The 15960-nt window shown below is 47.0% G+C and overlaps 1 protein-coding gene across 4 annotated transcripts in view; it reads right to left on the bottom strand.

Annotated features, from left to right (window-relative positions):
• Positions 1–15737, bottom strand: part of siae (sialic acid acetylesterase) — a 100380-nt gene extending 84643 nt beyond the window's left edge. For 2 of the 4 annotated variants that reach the window (XM_069908630.1, XM_069908631.1), the window contains exons 1-3: positions 15621–15737; positions 10699–10863; positions 5649–5836 (exon numbers count right to left, since the gene is read on the bottom strand). In XM_069908630.1, the coding sequence (XP_069764731.1) occupies positions 5649–5836; positions 10699–10863; positions 15621–15717 (450 nt within the window). In that variant the 5' untranslated portion in view covers positions 15718–15737. Of the gene's footprint in view, positions 1–5648; positions 5837–7213; positions 7364–7399; positions 7445–10698; positions 10864–15620 lie in introns of those variants that run through there. The other 2 variants (XM_069908633.1, XM_069908634.1) reach the window with 2 other exon arrangements.
• Positions 15738–15960: the final 223 nt, after the last annotated feature.

A 15960-nucleotide genomic window follows, 5' to 3' on the forward strand; every position in this document is an offset into this window, starting at 1 on the left:
TCAATTGGCCAAAAAAAGTACCACAACCGAAGACTGGGAGCAGTTCAAGATGCACCAAAGGAGGACAAAGGGATTAATCAAGAGAGCAAAAATGAATTACGAAAGTAAGCTTGCAGCAAATATAAAAATCGACTGCAAAAGCTTTTATAAATATGTCAAGAGGAAAAGATTGATGAAATCCAGAGTAGGTCCCTTGCAGTCGGAATCAGGGGAATATATAATGGGGAATAAGGAAATGGCAGACCAATTAAATTCTTACTTTAGTTCTGTTTTTACAAGAGAGGATACAAATAACCTCCCAAGGATGTTGGGAAACATAGAGACTAATGCAAGGGAGGAACTGAAAGAAATCAGTATTTCTCAGGACATGGTCTTGGGAAATTGATGGGATTGAAGGCAGATAAATCCCAAGGGCCTGATAATCTACATCCTAGGGTACTTAAGGAAGTGGCCATTCAGATAGCAGATGCTTTAAGAATTATTTTCCAGAACTCGATAGACTCAGGATCAGTACCCATGGATTGGAGGGTAGCTAATGTTACCCCATTATTTAAAAAGGGGGGTAGAGAAAAAGCAGGGAATTATAGGCCGGTGAGCCTTACATCAGTAGTGGGCAAAATGATGGAATCCATTATTAAGGATGTAATAGCAGAGCATATGACTAGCAGAGAAGGGATCGAACAGAGTCAACATGGATTTACAAAAGGTGAATCGTGCTTGACAAATCTATTGGAATTCTTTGAGATGGTGACAGGTAAATAGATGGGGGAGAGCCAGTGGATGTGGTGTACCTGGACTTCCAAAAGGCCTTCGATATGGTCCTGCATAAACGACTGGCTTCCAAAATCAAGGCTCAGGGGACTGGGGGCAAAGTTTTGATGTGGATTGAGAACTGGCTGGCAGGTAGAAGACAGAGAGTTGGGATAAATGGCTCATTTTCTGAGTGACAGGCATTGACCAGTGGGGTGCCACAGGGATCTGTACTGGGACCCCAGCTATTTACAATTTACATTAATGATCTGGATGAGGGGATTGGATGTAATATCTCCAAATTTGCAGATGACACTAAGCTAGGAGGGATTGTGTGCATGGAAGAGGGGGTCAGGAAGCTCCAGTGTGATTTGGATAAATTGAGGGACTGGGCAGATACATGGCAAATGCACTACAATGTTGCTAAATGTGAGGTTATCCACTTTGGTAATACAAACCGGAGGGCAGATTACTATTTGAATGGCAATAGATTAAGAGATGGGGAAGTGCAAAGAGACCTAGGGGTACTTGTACACCAGTCTCTGAAGGCGAGCATGCAGGTACAGCAGGCGGTTAAAAAGGCAAATGGTATGTTGGCCTTCATATCAAGAGGGTTTGAGTACAGGAACAAGGATACCTTATCAAGGAGACCCCACCTGGAGTATTGTGTGCAGTTTTGGTCATCTTATCTAAGGAAGGATGTTCTTGCAATGGAGGGAGTGCAGAGGCGATTCACCAGGCTGATACCTGGAATGGCAGGAATGACTTATGAGGAAAGATTGAGCAAATTGGGATTGTACTCGCTGGAGTTTAGAAGATTGAGAGGGGATCTCATAGAGACATATAAAATTCTGGCAGGACTGGACAGAGTGGATGCAGATGGGATGTTTTCAATGATGGGAAAATCCAGAACCTGGGGCCATGGTTTGAGGATAATAGGCAAACCATTTAGGACTGAGATGAGGAGGAATTTCTTTACCCAGAGGGTAGTGAATCTGTGGAATTCATTGCCACAGAGGGCAGTAGAGGCAGGTTCATTAAATATATTTAAGAGGGAATTAGATATATTTCTTCAGTATAAGGGTATTAAAGGTTACGGAGAGAAGGCGGGGACGGGGTACTGAACTTTAAGATCAACCATGATCTCGTTGAATGGCGGAGCAGGCTCGAAGGGTCGAATGACCTATTCCTGCTCCTATCTTCTATGTTTCTATGTTTTTTTTTTACTGACCTGCTCAGTTTCCAAGCTGTCCCAATTCAACCTCTAGGTTACATAACCTAATGATGCCAGATTCCTCTGGAGATACCATATCCATGTCCAACTTAGCAAGGATACTCATAGCAGCCTAGAACTCCTGATCTCAAGCAATCCGACAGCCTCACTGACCAAGTGACCTTATTCAATGTTCGTGCCGTAGCGGCTATGTAGCGGGCTGAGCAGGCGCTCAGCACGGTAATGTGAAGCACCACCATCAGTGCAGTGCACGGACTTGCCTAAGGGCTGGCATGCTAATGGTACTGAGTGCCGAGGGATGGCACGTTGATCAGCTGGGTCCCCTGCTGAAAGGCATGGGATGTTAACAAGTCTCAATTTAAACCTGCTGGTCCTATAAACCAGCAGCAGTCCCTTAACAAGGTCCCACCTTGTCCCATGGAGCCCAGAACAGACAGGGAATAAAAGCTGCTTGAAAAGCTTTAATAAACCAGTCTCTGCTTGACTAGCCTAGTGTGTGATTGCTTTTTTCTCAGTAGCTCTACCGTAGTGGCCACTACAGTGCTACCTTTAACTTGCCTACCAGATCGTGCTTTCTTTTACCCTTTCCATTTCCCTGTTGTGTACTCCCATGCTTCTTGTACTGAAGGAATTTATTTAATCCAGACTGTTTAAGTCTGACACAAGCCATTTTCTTGTTCCTGACCTGAACCTCAATATCCCAGGTCAACCAGGGCTCCTTAAACTTCTCCCCCAATCAACCTCTGCGAGTTGCTGCCTCATTTGCACACTGAATTGAAAACTGCCTGTGTGGGGGGGGAGTCCATGTGAAGTTGAGGTGGGGGGGTGTGTATATTCTGATTAGAGGCCTGTGACCAGTGGTGCGCTGCAAGGCCTCGTGTCCGTTTCACCAGTGAACCCGAGCTCCCTGTGTCCAAAGGCCCTGTTTCATAGCAAGTGATCAGCCCCCCGAGGCCCTTCAGGAGCTCTGCTTACAATCTCACCACCACAGATCCCAGTCCCTATGCCTAGTTTCCACAAGCAGGTTTCCAGCAAACTACGGCCTGGTGTGAGGCCTTCTGACATGAACCCATCACTGGTCCACTGCTGTGGTCTTCTCCCAGCTTCTCAGCTGGAGTGGGGTGGTATTCCCTTGCCCGGAGTGCTGATTTCCTCAAAGTCTACAACCTTCGTGGTCTGTTGTCATGTTAGGCACAGACCTCGATGGGTTCTCTGATGGCCGTCCTGTTCTACAGGTGGTTTAAACTTGTGCTGGACCATCAACACAATGACCAGGAAGCAGGACCCTGCAGGGAAGTGAGTGTCTGTTCCTCCTGGGTTCCCACCAGCAGCTTGACATTAATGATTAGGTTGGCAGTGTAGTTGACATGATTAGTAAACTTGTGGATGACAGAGAGGAAGGAACAGAGACCTAGAATACAGGTATGTAATTGCTCGAAAGTGGTGACACAGATAGACACAGTGGTGAAGCTGTTTGGCAGTTTCCTTCATTGGGTGGGATACAGAGCACAAAAGTTGGGAAATAGTGATTAAGTTGTGGAAAGCGTTGGTGAGACTGCTCTTGGAGCATGTGTGCAGTCTGGTCACCCAGCTTACAAAGGACATCAGTAAGTTGAAAAGGGTGCAGAGGAAATTCATCAGGACATTGCTAAGACTGGATGGCTTGTTATAGGAAGAGGTTGGATTGGCTGGTTCTTTATTATCCAGAACGAATAAAGCCAAGGGGCGATCATATAAAGGTTTATAAAATCATAAGGACGCATGGATAAAGTGAACGTTCACCAACATTCCCAGTGTAGTTGGTTCCAGAACTAGAGGACACAAGGTTAAGGGGAGAGGGGCAACTTTTTCGCCTCGAGTATAGTCCGTAGAGGAAAATATAGAAGTGGGAACAATTCTGACATTCCAAAGATATTTCAAACAAATAAATGAATAAGCAGGACCTTGAAGGATACAGATATGCAAATAGGAGCAGCCAGCTTGGTTAACATGGATGAGCTAGGCCAAAGAATTCAAAGAGTCTCTGTGACATTGTGACTACGATACAGAGAGTCTGCAGAGAAACAAGTTAAGTGAGTGCAGAAGGATCTAGCAGAAGGAGCATAATGTTGGTAAATGCGAGGATCCAGTTTGGAAGGAAAAATAGCGTCAGACTATTCTTTATTGAAAAAACAGTTTGAGGTGCAGCAGGTAATCAAAAAAGCAAAAAAGATGCTAGCCACTGCTGGAAGAAGTGAATTTTAGAGCAGAGACGTTCTGCTGAAACTGTACAGGGTAGTGGTGAGGCCGCTCCTGGAGAACTGTGTGCAGTTCTCGACTCCTGAGGCAAGGGGCAAAGGTGTTGAAGGAGATTCACCAAGTTGATTGTGGAAATATTAGTATATGAGGAGAGTTTGCGGAATAGTGGGCAGCGAGAAAGGCTTTCCAAGCTTGCACAGGGATCTGGACCAGTGGAAAAAATGGGCTGCAAAATAGCAGATGGAATTTTATGCAGACAAATGTGAGGTATTATGGGAAACAGGCGAGTAGGTGGAAATGAATCAATGGCCAGATCTGCCACAATCTTATTGAGCGATGGAGCAGCCTCAACAGGACAGACGGCCAACTCCTGCTCCAACTTCTTATGTTCTTGCAGGTTCGGGCCCTCAATTGACAAAACTAACTCCAACAGAGAAATCTTCATTGTGGTTTAGGCCACACCATGCTTACTATGGACAGCAAAAGAGCTCCAATTCCAAAATCCTCAGCCTGATGCTGCATTTTTCTTGCTTGACTTGAAAATAGCACAGAAAAAAACCCAGCAGTGCTGCCAAAGGGCCAGGATAAGCAGGGACTCGTCTTCCATGCTCCTCCATTGGGTGCTAATGCCTGGTTATCACATCTGGCAGCCCCACTGGTTTAAATGGAGTTTTTCTTTACATTTAGCGAACCCATGGAAATTTGTGCCCAAGATGGTGGCGCCTATGCTTGGCAGCACAGACCACAAGGGTCAAGTTCAGAGTACATGCATAATTCTTTTACCTGCAGGCAAGGCGGAATTGCTACTTATCGGTAGTGCAAAACAAAACCTGTACTCCAGAAAAGATACGTATACAAAAGAGAAATGTAAACAAAAAGGAAGTGCAAAGAAACTGTGCAATACAGGATCCGGGGAGCAGTGGATCAGAGTGGGGGGACACCTCCCCCAAAACCTGCTGAGGAGAAGACCCTACAGAATGGGAGACCACAGGAGTGAACCAGTGAGCGGCCAGAGGCTGATGGCTGTGAGCTGCTGGAGACCGGCTTCTGGGAATTAAATATCTGGACTGGGATTCACAAGAGTGTTGTTGGCGAGCGGGCCTCCTAAAATGCCTCAAGTGCTGACTGCTTCCTAATCAATTTGGGAATTGGGAACCAGGGGCCTAGGGTAACTCAGATGCCTGGAGCCCCAGGTCATCTTTGGATTGGACAGGAGGCTATGCGGCTACAGAGATTACAGGGGTGCAGGAGTCAGCATATCAGAGGTGGTGGCAGGATCCACAGATGCTCGATATCTTTGAAGGCACTCTCCTTTGCTTCTCTTTCTCATCCCAATTGGGGCACTGGACTAGTGGCACCTTTGTATGGGACTTTACAGGCAATAAAAGTAAACAAATTTTGTTTCGGCTCACAAAAGGAAACTCACCTGTAACACTGTCATCTCCATGTTGCTTTGCCCACCGCACACCCAGACATCTCCAAAATACACATCCTTTAAAGTAACTCTGTCCATTCCTGCAGCAAGCCTCTGTTCTGCAGTGACAAAGAATGGTCCACCTGGATAAATGGGATCCAGAGAAACCTGCCACACACCAGTGATTCCAGAAGATACACCTAGAGAAAAAAAAAAGCAGAAATGTGACTGGAATGATAGCTGTGGAGAGGGAGCAGACCAGGCAGCACAAAGTCTCCTCCACCTCACCGACAGCCCAACCTTGGCTAGTATCCTGCAGCCAGCTCAGTAAGAACCCCAGTACTTGGTCCATAGGAGGGAAACAACAGTGCCCAATTAATGTACCTTTCATATTGTGTGTGAATACAAAGTATTACAGTTGCCGTGGGATGGTTACACTCTAGGTTTGTGACTCGCTGGAGAAGCAAATAAGTTAGGTTGTGACTGAGGAAACAAAGCACAGAGAGGAGGGATGGCAAGATTATTATCAGATATGTACAAGCAGCAGAATTGAAACACTAGAATCTGAGAGGTTTGTAGAGAGAAGGGAAGGCTGCAAGTCACCCGGGGAGCCAATATATGCAAGAATCCAAACGGTACTTGGTAAAAGTTAAATGCAGTTAGCAGAAGCTGAGAAGGTTCCTGCAGCTGATGCAGGGACAGAATTAATTGTCAACTAGCTGGGAAATAGGTAGTGTATATTTTGGAAGCTCATCCCTGGGTCAAGCCCTGTAGCTATTATACAGTCTCCAATGTTTACAGAATAGAATTCATGCCCACATCTGTTCAAGGTGATTACAGTATAAATGGCTGTGTGTGGGGGGGGTGCTTAAAAATGGGGAAGAGAATCCGATGCTATTTTTTCGATGCTACTGATGCTGTAACAGAGAGCAGGCGTAAAAGGACAGGGTATAATTGCAGCTGGTGGGGTGAAATGCAATTCAAAATGGACATAATCAGAAATAACAAATAAAGGGTTGAAGGTTTTGTAATTAAATGCATGCAGTCCAGAAAAAGTGGATGACCTTGTAGTACAGCTACAGATTGGCAGATATTATGTTCTTGCCATAATGGAGTAGGTCCAAGGTTACACAGTGTATCAAAAGAATAGGCAGGGAAGCAGAGGGGGCAGATGGTAAGGAACAGCATTAAAGGGGTGACATAGGATCAGAAGATATAGAATCATTGTAGGTTGAGTTAAGAAATGGCAAGAATAAGAAGACACTGTTATACATTTTTAAATTTAAAATTTTAATGTTAAATTTAGACATACAGTACGGTTACAGGTCATTTTGGGCCATGAGCCCTTGCTGCCCAATTATACCCAAAGAACGTGTATGTTTTGCACTGTGGGAGAAAACCTGAGCCCCTGGGGAAACCCCATGCAGGCACAGGGAGATTGTACAACCTCCTAACAGACAGAGCGGGATTCGAACCCCAATCCCGACCACTGGCGTGGTAAAGGTGTTGTGATAATTGCTACATCAACGCTAGAAAGACATTCCAGATACCCACAACTCTACGGGTACACATCTTACCTCTGAAGTCTCCCTTAAACATCTCTCCCTTAACTTTGTACACATGTCCTCCAGTGTTTGCAGATCCTGCCTTGGGAAACAGGTGTTGGTTGTCCACCCTACTTATGCCACTCAATCTTGTAGACCTCAATCAAGTCTCCTCTCATCCTTCTTCGATTCAAAGTGAAAAGTCCCAGCTCTGCTAACCTTTCCTCATAAAACATGTTTCGCAATCCAGGCAACATCCTCTGTACCCTCTCCATAACTTCCACATCCTTCCTATAATGAGGAGACCAGAAATGAACACAGTAAGTGTGGTCTTACAAAAGATTTGTAGAGTTGTGACATGACGTCTCTACTCCTGAATTTAATCCTCCTTATTAATGAATCCCAGCATCCTATAGGCCTTCTTAATTATGCTATCAACCCGTGCAGCGACCTGGAGATATTTATGGATTTGTGCCCCAAGGTTCCACTGTTCATCCACACTCTTAAGTAACTGAGTATTAACCCTGTATTCAGCCTTCTGGTTAGTCCTTCCAAAAATCACCTCATACTTATCCGGATTGAAACCCATCTGCCACTTTTCTGCCCAACTCTGCATCCTGTCCATATCATCTTGTAACATTCGACAACCTTCAGCTCCATCCACAGCTCCTCTAACCTTCGTGTCATCCACAACCTTACTGACCCATCCATCTGCCTCTTCATCCAGGTAATTTATAAAAATCACAAAGAGCAGGGATCTTAGAACAGATCCCTGTGGCACTCCACTAGTTACTGACCTCCAGGCAGAACACTTTCCTTCTGCTTTCTTCCTACAAATTAATTTTTAAAAAATCCATACAGCTAATTTTCCATTGATCCCGTGACCCATAACTTTCTGGATGAGTCTCGAGAAGGATCTTATCAAGTGCCTTGCTAAAATACATGTAGACCACATCCACTGCCCTATCCTCACCAATTTATTTTGTTACCTCCTTAAAAAACAGACTCGTGAGGTATAACATTCTTTTCACAAACCCATGCTGACTATCCTTGAGTATACTGTACTTCTCCAAATGCTTTATCCTTAATAAACTTCACCATTAGTTTACACACCACTGACATAAGACTCACCAGTCTATAATTCCTAGGATTCTTCCTAATACCTTTATTAAACAAGGGGACTACATTTGCTATTCTCCAATTCTCTGGCACCTCCCCTGCAGCCAAAGAGGATTCAAAGATCATAGTTACTGCCCCAGCTATCTGTTCTCTCACTTCCCACAGCAGCATGGGGTATATCGCATCCGGCCCCAGGGACATCAATCTTGATGTTTTTAGTAAGATCTAACACTTCCGCTTCCTAAATCTCCACATTGTCCAGCCCATAAACCTGTTCAATTTCAACTTCACCATGATCAAGGTCCTTTTCTCTTGTGAATACTGGCACAAAATATTCATTTAGGACCTCCCCAACCTCCTCCGCCTCCAGGCACATATTGCCTCCCTTATCCTTTAGCTGGACCACCTTCATTCTCATCATCCTTCTGTTCCTCACATACACAGAGAACGCATTAGGATTCTCCTTAATTCTACATGCCAAGGCCTTCTCATGGCCCCTGTGAGCTCTCCTAAGCCTTTTATTAAACTCTTTCCTGGCTACCATATACTTCTTTTGATCCCTTCCTGTTTCCTGCTTCTTATATCTAACGTATACTTCCTTCTTCCTCATGACCTGTTTCATCAGCCACGGTTCCCTTTTCCTATGATTTTCTTTGTCCCAGTGGGACATACCTATCTTGAACCCAATTTGTGGTCCCTAAACTTCCTCCACGTTACTTCTGTGCCTACACCCTTAAACATGTTTCTAATTTATTCGCGCTAGATACTGCCTCATCCCTTCCTAATTAGCCCTTCCCAAGTTAAGCACTTTCCAAGTTTGACTGTTTATATCCTTTTCCATATCTATGTTGAAGCTCTTGGAGTTGTAGTTACTCTCACCAAAATGATCCCCCACCGAGAGGTCCACCACCACAAGTTGGGATGAGTAGCGTGAATATGTTACGAACTAACAACCCTTTTAAATTTTGTTTGGGACTAAAGGGACTTTGTTAGCACTAACACAGGAACAGTAATGGAAAATTCACTAGACAGTGGTAAATACAAAATGATAGATCTGTAGTGGCAGCTACACTGCGAACTGAAATAACGCACAACCAGACGGGCTGAGCTCAGTGACCAGAACTGATTTATTGCAGGCTGCCTGGCTGGCCTTATGCTCCCAGCCCAGACCTGGCTGAGAACTGTGCTGGGGGCGCTGACATCACCAGGGCGTCACGTGGGTCCCCAAGCGCGGGCTTCTGAGCCCGGTGCCGAGGTCGAAGGGGAAACCCCCCATGGCGCCATTTTGGCCGGCTGCCCCGCCGTGTATGTTACAAGTGGGGCTGGTTCGCCTGCCTAATGGTGTACCGTCACAGATTCTTAATTAAGCTATTAACAACATAACATTTCTTATCTCTAAACTTACTTTAATTTAACCGCCACTATGCGCAAATGTAAATGTATGTGTGTGCATATATAATTAAAGTCCCACTCTGAAAAGTCAATTTTTAAAAGTTCAGCGTCATTTTAGTCTTGCTTGAAGGTCTTAAATTCTCAGTTCAGAAATAATTCAAAGCACTTTTAAACACATCTTCAGGCCTCTTACTCATAATGTGGCTATTTTCTTCCACGATGAATTCACAAACCCAGACAAGAATTAAACAAAGTGGCCATACAAAAATAGACCCAGTAGAAATCTGTCCTCTTTTCCAAAGAGGCAGCAAAATGGTCTTCCTTATTTCAAAAGCCCCTTTTCCCAAGAGTAACGCACAACATCAATTCTGCTTATTGTATCAACCCTGTCTTTCACAAGGTTTCAACCACTGTGTCACAGGGGCTTTGACTTCCGTACTGTCCAAACTGAACTCTCCCAAAACCTCAACTCAAAATGTCTGAATTCAGTAATATTTTTCTGCAAATCATGTGACTGTTACATCATCACCAAGGTGAGTCCCAATTCTTGGTAACCACATGACCAGTTTTATTTCTACTAAAATTCTGTTCCTTTTTCAAAATCATTCCACATCCATAACAACCTCTGATCTCATCTCTGTTCAAGAGGCTTAAGTGGTTTTGATTAAAAACAGACAGCTTCCTCAGCAGTTCTTGAATAATTAAGACCCACTTGAAATCCATTAGCTTTGTCTGTCTAAGACATATCAACTCTGAGAATGAGCACTCTTCTCAGAATGAAATGGTTCTCTATAAATTTGCTGACCCGTGTGTGACCCTGTCCTAACCCACAGCTAACTTACTAAGAATACAGATGCAATATTTTAACTATAATTTAAACATTTTTATAAAATAAATAATTATTAAATTAAAGGTTAACACAAATCCATTACTGTTAGCGTTCAAGTTGTGTAAAGGGCCTGTTCTATGACTGCCATTTACAAGATGCACTTCACACAATATCTTACCTTCTTGCACTGGAGTCGTCTGCTGACTATAGATGCCATCGTCTCTCCAAACACTCACGTTAACTGTGGCTCCCACAACACCATATCCCCAAACAACAGCTCGTGAGGGTTGCTTCTGTAACACCATGTGACTGGCATAGTAAGATCCAAAATTAAATCTCGACTCTGGAAGAGACAGACCATCAAGGAGCAAATCCCTTTTTAAGAAGATCCCACTGCAGTCAAGGTTACTGACAGAGTAAAATTTGGCATCGCATATTATTTTTCCTGTGGGACAGATTGAATTTCGACTTTTCGGTAGTGTTACGGCATGGACTAGTAGGCCCGAACTGGCCTGTTCTGTGCTGTAAGTGGTTATATGGTAAACTACACATCAGAGATATGTATAAAAAATGTAAACAAGGAAAGAAATGTAAACCAACTGACTGTACAAATACAGAAACAAACAAACATTCAGTAATAAATAATGAGCAAAGTAAGCTCCTTAAATTAGCTCTGATAGGAGGGCAATGGTGCAGGGGTAGAAACTGTTCCTGAACCTGGAGGTACTAAGGCTACCTATACTCTTTTCTGATGGCAGCAGTGAGTAAAGATAATGCTCTGGGTGGTGTGGTCTGCTCTTCAATGACAGCATGCCACGTGGATGTTCTCGATAGTGGGGAGGTTTTTGCCTGTGATGTACTAACTAGGCCATGTCTATCACCACCTCCAGGGCTTTCCACTCAGGGGTTTTGGAATCGCCATACCAGACCATGATGCAGCCAGGTCAGCACACTTTGCACTGCACATCTGCAGAAGTGTGCCAAGTTTTCAGATGACATACCAAACCTCCACAAACTCCTGAACAATTGGAGAAGCTGACATGCTTTCTTCATGATGGTATTGGGTCCAGGAAAGCTCCTCCAAGATAGTGACTCCCAGGAACTTAAATTTGCTCACCCTCTCCACCCCGAACCCCAATGATCACTGGATCATACACTATGAATTTTCCTTTCCTAAAGTCTACAATCAGCTCCTTGGTCTTGGCATTGTATGCAAGGTTATTGTTAGTACACCATTCAGCTAAGTTTTCAATCTCCATCACCCTTTTTATCCAGCCTACTACTATGGTATCGTCAGCGAATTTGTAGATACTGTTGTCATACCAGGCCACACAGTGATTAGTGTAAGGCGAATAGAGAAGGGGGCTAAGAGCACAGCCCTGTGGTGTCTTGGTACCGATGGAGATTGTGGAGGAGATATTGCCAATTCACACTAATTTGGATCTGATGGTGAGGAAATCCAGGATGCAATTACACAGTGGGGTGTTAAGTCCAAGGTCTTGGAGTTTGCTGCTTAGTGTTGAGTGGATGATGGTGTTGAATACAAAACTGTAGTCAATAAAGAGCATCCTAAAGTGTGAATCTTTGCTGTCCAGATGTTCCAGAGTAGAGCTAATGAGGTGCTCCAGGCAGCGAGCGCAACCAAAGGCCAGCAGCCCACGCATGGGGAAAAAGCGCACCGTTGTGCAAGAAAGTACCCGTGCTTGGGAAACCCGCTTTTGTTATGCATGTTTGACGTCAGCCAAAACGGGAACAGAGCAATTATAAAAGTGGGCCTGAGCCCTAATAAAGACGGCATCTAAACCCAGCAATGAGCGAATAGGCAGCAGTCAATGAGGTCGCTCTCAAGCTGGCGACCTTCTGAACAAATTAACCTTGCGTGTGGTTTGACCAGGCTGAGGCACAGTTCCAGATCCAGCAGATCACAGCAGAATCCACCTGGTACTACCACGTGGTGAGCGCCCTGGACCAGGACACAACAGGCCAGATGGCAAAATTCATCAAGGACTTGCTGATCGACACGTTTGAGCTCTCACAGCGTGAGAGAGGGGCATGTCTGCTCCACCTGGATGGGTTAGGGGACAGGCCCTCAGTTCTCATGAACGAAATGTTGGCCCTCCTGGGCGAACACAAGCCCTGCATCACATTTGAGCAGGCATTCCTGGAGCAACTGCACGAGGATATCCAAATGCTCCTGGCTGATGCAGATTACAGTGAGCCCCAGAAAGTCGCAGCACGAGCGGACGCTCTGTGGAAACAAGAGAGAAGGGCACTCAGCATCCATGGGATTCGTCACTGAACTCCACAGCCAGACCCACGTAGAACCACCAGAGATGGGGTGCCGGAGCCCATCGGTGCAGGCCGCCATGCATGTTTCAGGGAAATCCCGGGGCCAGCATTGCTAATAGCCATGACGGCTGGCCACCAAGACAGCCTCCTGTATGTTTGGGACTGCCAGTCCAGATGATGCATCCTTCAGGAGCAGAAGTCAGTGTCCTGCTCCCGTCGATTCAAACCTACGGAACCCATAAGGTCCAAATGCAGTGGGAGGCAGCCTCTTCTCGTGGGTGTTTATGCTGGCCACAGTGGAACAGCTGTTCCTCAGGGCAGACCCTGTGCGCCAACAGCCTCAGTGGACCTCAAGGGAAGGAGATTGGTCCACACCAAGACTTCCCCCTCAAAGATGCCAGACTCCCAGCATTCCACCTGGACTCTGTGAAGAGATTGGACAACGAATACCCCAGGGTCCTGGCTGGGTTCCCTGCAGTGTTCACCCCCAATTCACCATGGTGATGCCCACCCATGTACGTGGAGTACAGCACCACCTCCTGACCCAGGGCCCGCCGCTCCATGCAAGAGCAAGACTCCTTCCTCCGGAGGAGTTTCAGCTGGTGCAGAAGGAATTCAGGAAACTGGAGGAGCTTTGCATCATACGGCGATACCCAAAGTAACTGGGGGCTGGAGATCATGCAGTGACTACTGCCAGCTCAACAAGGCCACAACTGTGCCGCACATTCAGGACTTTGCAGCTCACCTGCACGAGCTTCTCCAAGGTGGACCTCGTGCAGGGATATCATCAGATCCTGGTAAACCCCAATGATATTCCCAAAACCACTATCATCAACTCATTCGGCCTCTTCAAATTCCTCCAAATGCCGTTTGGTCAGACGTTCCAGTGACTCGTGGACGCAGTGGGCCAAGACCTGGATGGCCCCTTTGAGTGCCTGGATGACATCCTGGTGGCAAGCAAGAACCAACAGGAGTATGTGGCGCACCTCTGTAACCTCCACACCCAACTGATCGAGTTCGGCCTGACGATCAGCCCAGCCTAATGCCAGTTCGGATCGGAGGCCGTCAACTTCCTGGGCCACAGGATAACCAAGGAAGGAGCCACATCACTACCCAGTAAAGTGGAGGCCATCGCAAATTCCCCAGACCCAACACGACCAAGGGACTACAGGAGTTCATGGGGAAGATCAATTTCTATCACAGGTTTATCCCCTCAGCTGCCCGGATCATGCGGCCCTTGTTCACCCGGATGGCAGGCAAGGCAAAGAACATCAGCTGGTACAAGGAGTCAGTGAAGTCTTCATAAGGGTAAGTATAAAAGTTGGGACTGAGCCCTAATAAAACTCAGAGCTTAACCTGACTACATTACCTGTGCGTGTCTTCCCCAGAGCAGCACGCAGCTACACCAGGACAAACGTAACAAAAATCAGAGGACATCTGTTTAGTTTGAGAGGCAATAAGTTTAGGGGAGACGTCAGGGGCAAGGGTGTTTTTTTATAAACACAGAGAATTGTGGGTACCTGGAATAGTGGTGGAACCTGGAACAACTGGGGCAATTAAAATACACGTAGACAGATACATGGACGCAAGGAAAAGTAGAGGGTTATAGGTGTAAGGTATTAGGTTTAGGTTTATGAGTGGGTTTATGTGGGTCAGTACAACATTATGGGCCAAAGAGCTGTAATGTTCTATCTCTTCATCTTTTGAACGAAGCCTGAGATTTAGATTCTCCCACAGGAGTAAACAAACTCTCCATAGGATTTTATATAGTTCAGATAAATATTGTCTCCTCTAAATTCCAGCCCCTGCTTGGCCAACATTTCTATACAAGACAACCTACACCCTGCAAGTGTTTGTCCAACAAAACTCTTGGAATGCTTTCTAATAAATGTTACGAGCCCCTATAGCGACCAACGCTGTCCACGGCGGTCTGGACCGGTCTCACCACCAGCCCTTATTTTCCATTGTGCCACCCGGGAACTAACCCAAGGAATGTTTGTCACACACGAACCAACCTCCCCTCAATCCACTCTCCCTCCCCCACCTCTTCTCCTCAACCCCATCTCCTTCCATCCACCTCTCACCCCTATCTCTACAGCCCATCCACAATCCTTTCCCCTCTGCCCCTCTTCCATCCGTCTCATCCCCAACCCATCCCCCTTCCCCTTCCCTATTCTTACTCCCCTCATCTCCCTCCCTTCCACTCCATTTTCTCCTCCCTCCTCTTCCTTCCCCCTCCCTCCCCTTCCTTCCCCCTCCCTCCCCCTCCCCCCTCCCTCCCCTTCCTTCCCCCTCCCTCCCCTCCCTTCCCCTCCCTCCCCCCCCTTCCCCTCCCTCCCCTCCCTTCCCCCTCCTCTTCCCTCCCCCTCACTCCCCTCCTCTTCCTCCCCCCCCTCACTCCCCTCCTCTTCCTCCCCCCTCACTCCCCTCCTCTTCCTCCCCCCTCACTCCCCTCCTCTTCCTCCCCCCTCACTCCCCTCCTCTTCCTCCCCCCCTCACTCCCCTCCACTTCCTTCCCCCTCACTCCCCTTCCTTCCCCTCCTCTTCCTTCCCCTGACATCACTCCCCCTGGCTTCCCCCCTCCTCCTCCTCCTCTTCTCCCCCCTCCTCCTCCTCTCCCCCTTTCCCCCCTCCTCCTCCTCTCCCCCTTCCCCCTTCCCCCTCCTCCTCCTCCTCTCCTCTCCCCTCCTCCTCCTCCTCTCCCCCTCACCGCCCCTCCTCCTCTCCCCCTTCCCCCCTCCTCTTCTCCTCCTCTCACCCCCTCCCAGTACGAGCCGCAGTTCCTCAGTCCCGGCCATTCGCTCTCTCTACCTGCATTCTGTCCTCCGCCAAGCCAGGCAATCGTGGCGCCGAATGTAAACCACCTGATCCAGGCCCCTGACATCGCAGCCTTCACCCCCCTCCCCATCCCTTCACTCCGACCGTGGCCCCGCCCCGAACCGGAACTCGGACCCCGGCCCCGCCCCGAGCGGTCACTCAAATCCCGGCCCCGCCCCTAGCCGTCACTCAGATCCCGGCTCCGCCTCGAACTGGAATTCGGACCCCGCCCCCTGAGCAGGAAGGTGTTTCCAGATGTGTCTGGGCGCAGACAAACTTGATGACCAATGTGGGGGAAGTGAGGATGCCTGGTCAGGGCAGGCCTCTCCCTCAG

This window comes from Narcine bancroftii, chromosome 13 (genome assembly GCF_036971445.1).
Source record: "Narcine bancroftii isolate sNarBan1 chromosome 13, sNarBan1.hap1, whole genome shotgun sequence".
Taxonomy (NCBI): Eukaryota; Metazoa; Chordata; class Chondrichthyes; order Torpediniformes; family Narcinidae; genus Narcine; species Narcine bancroftii.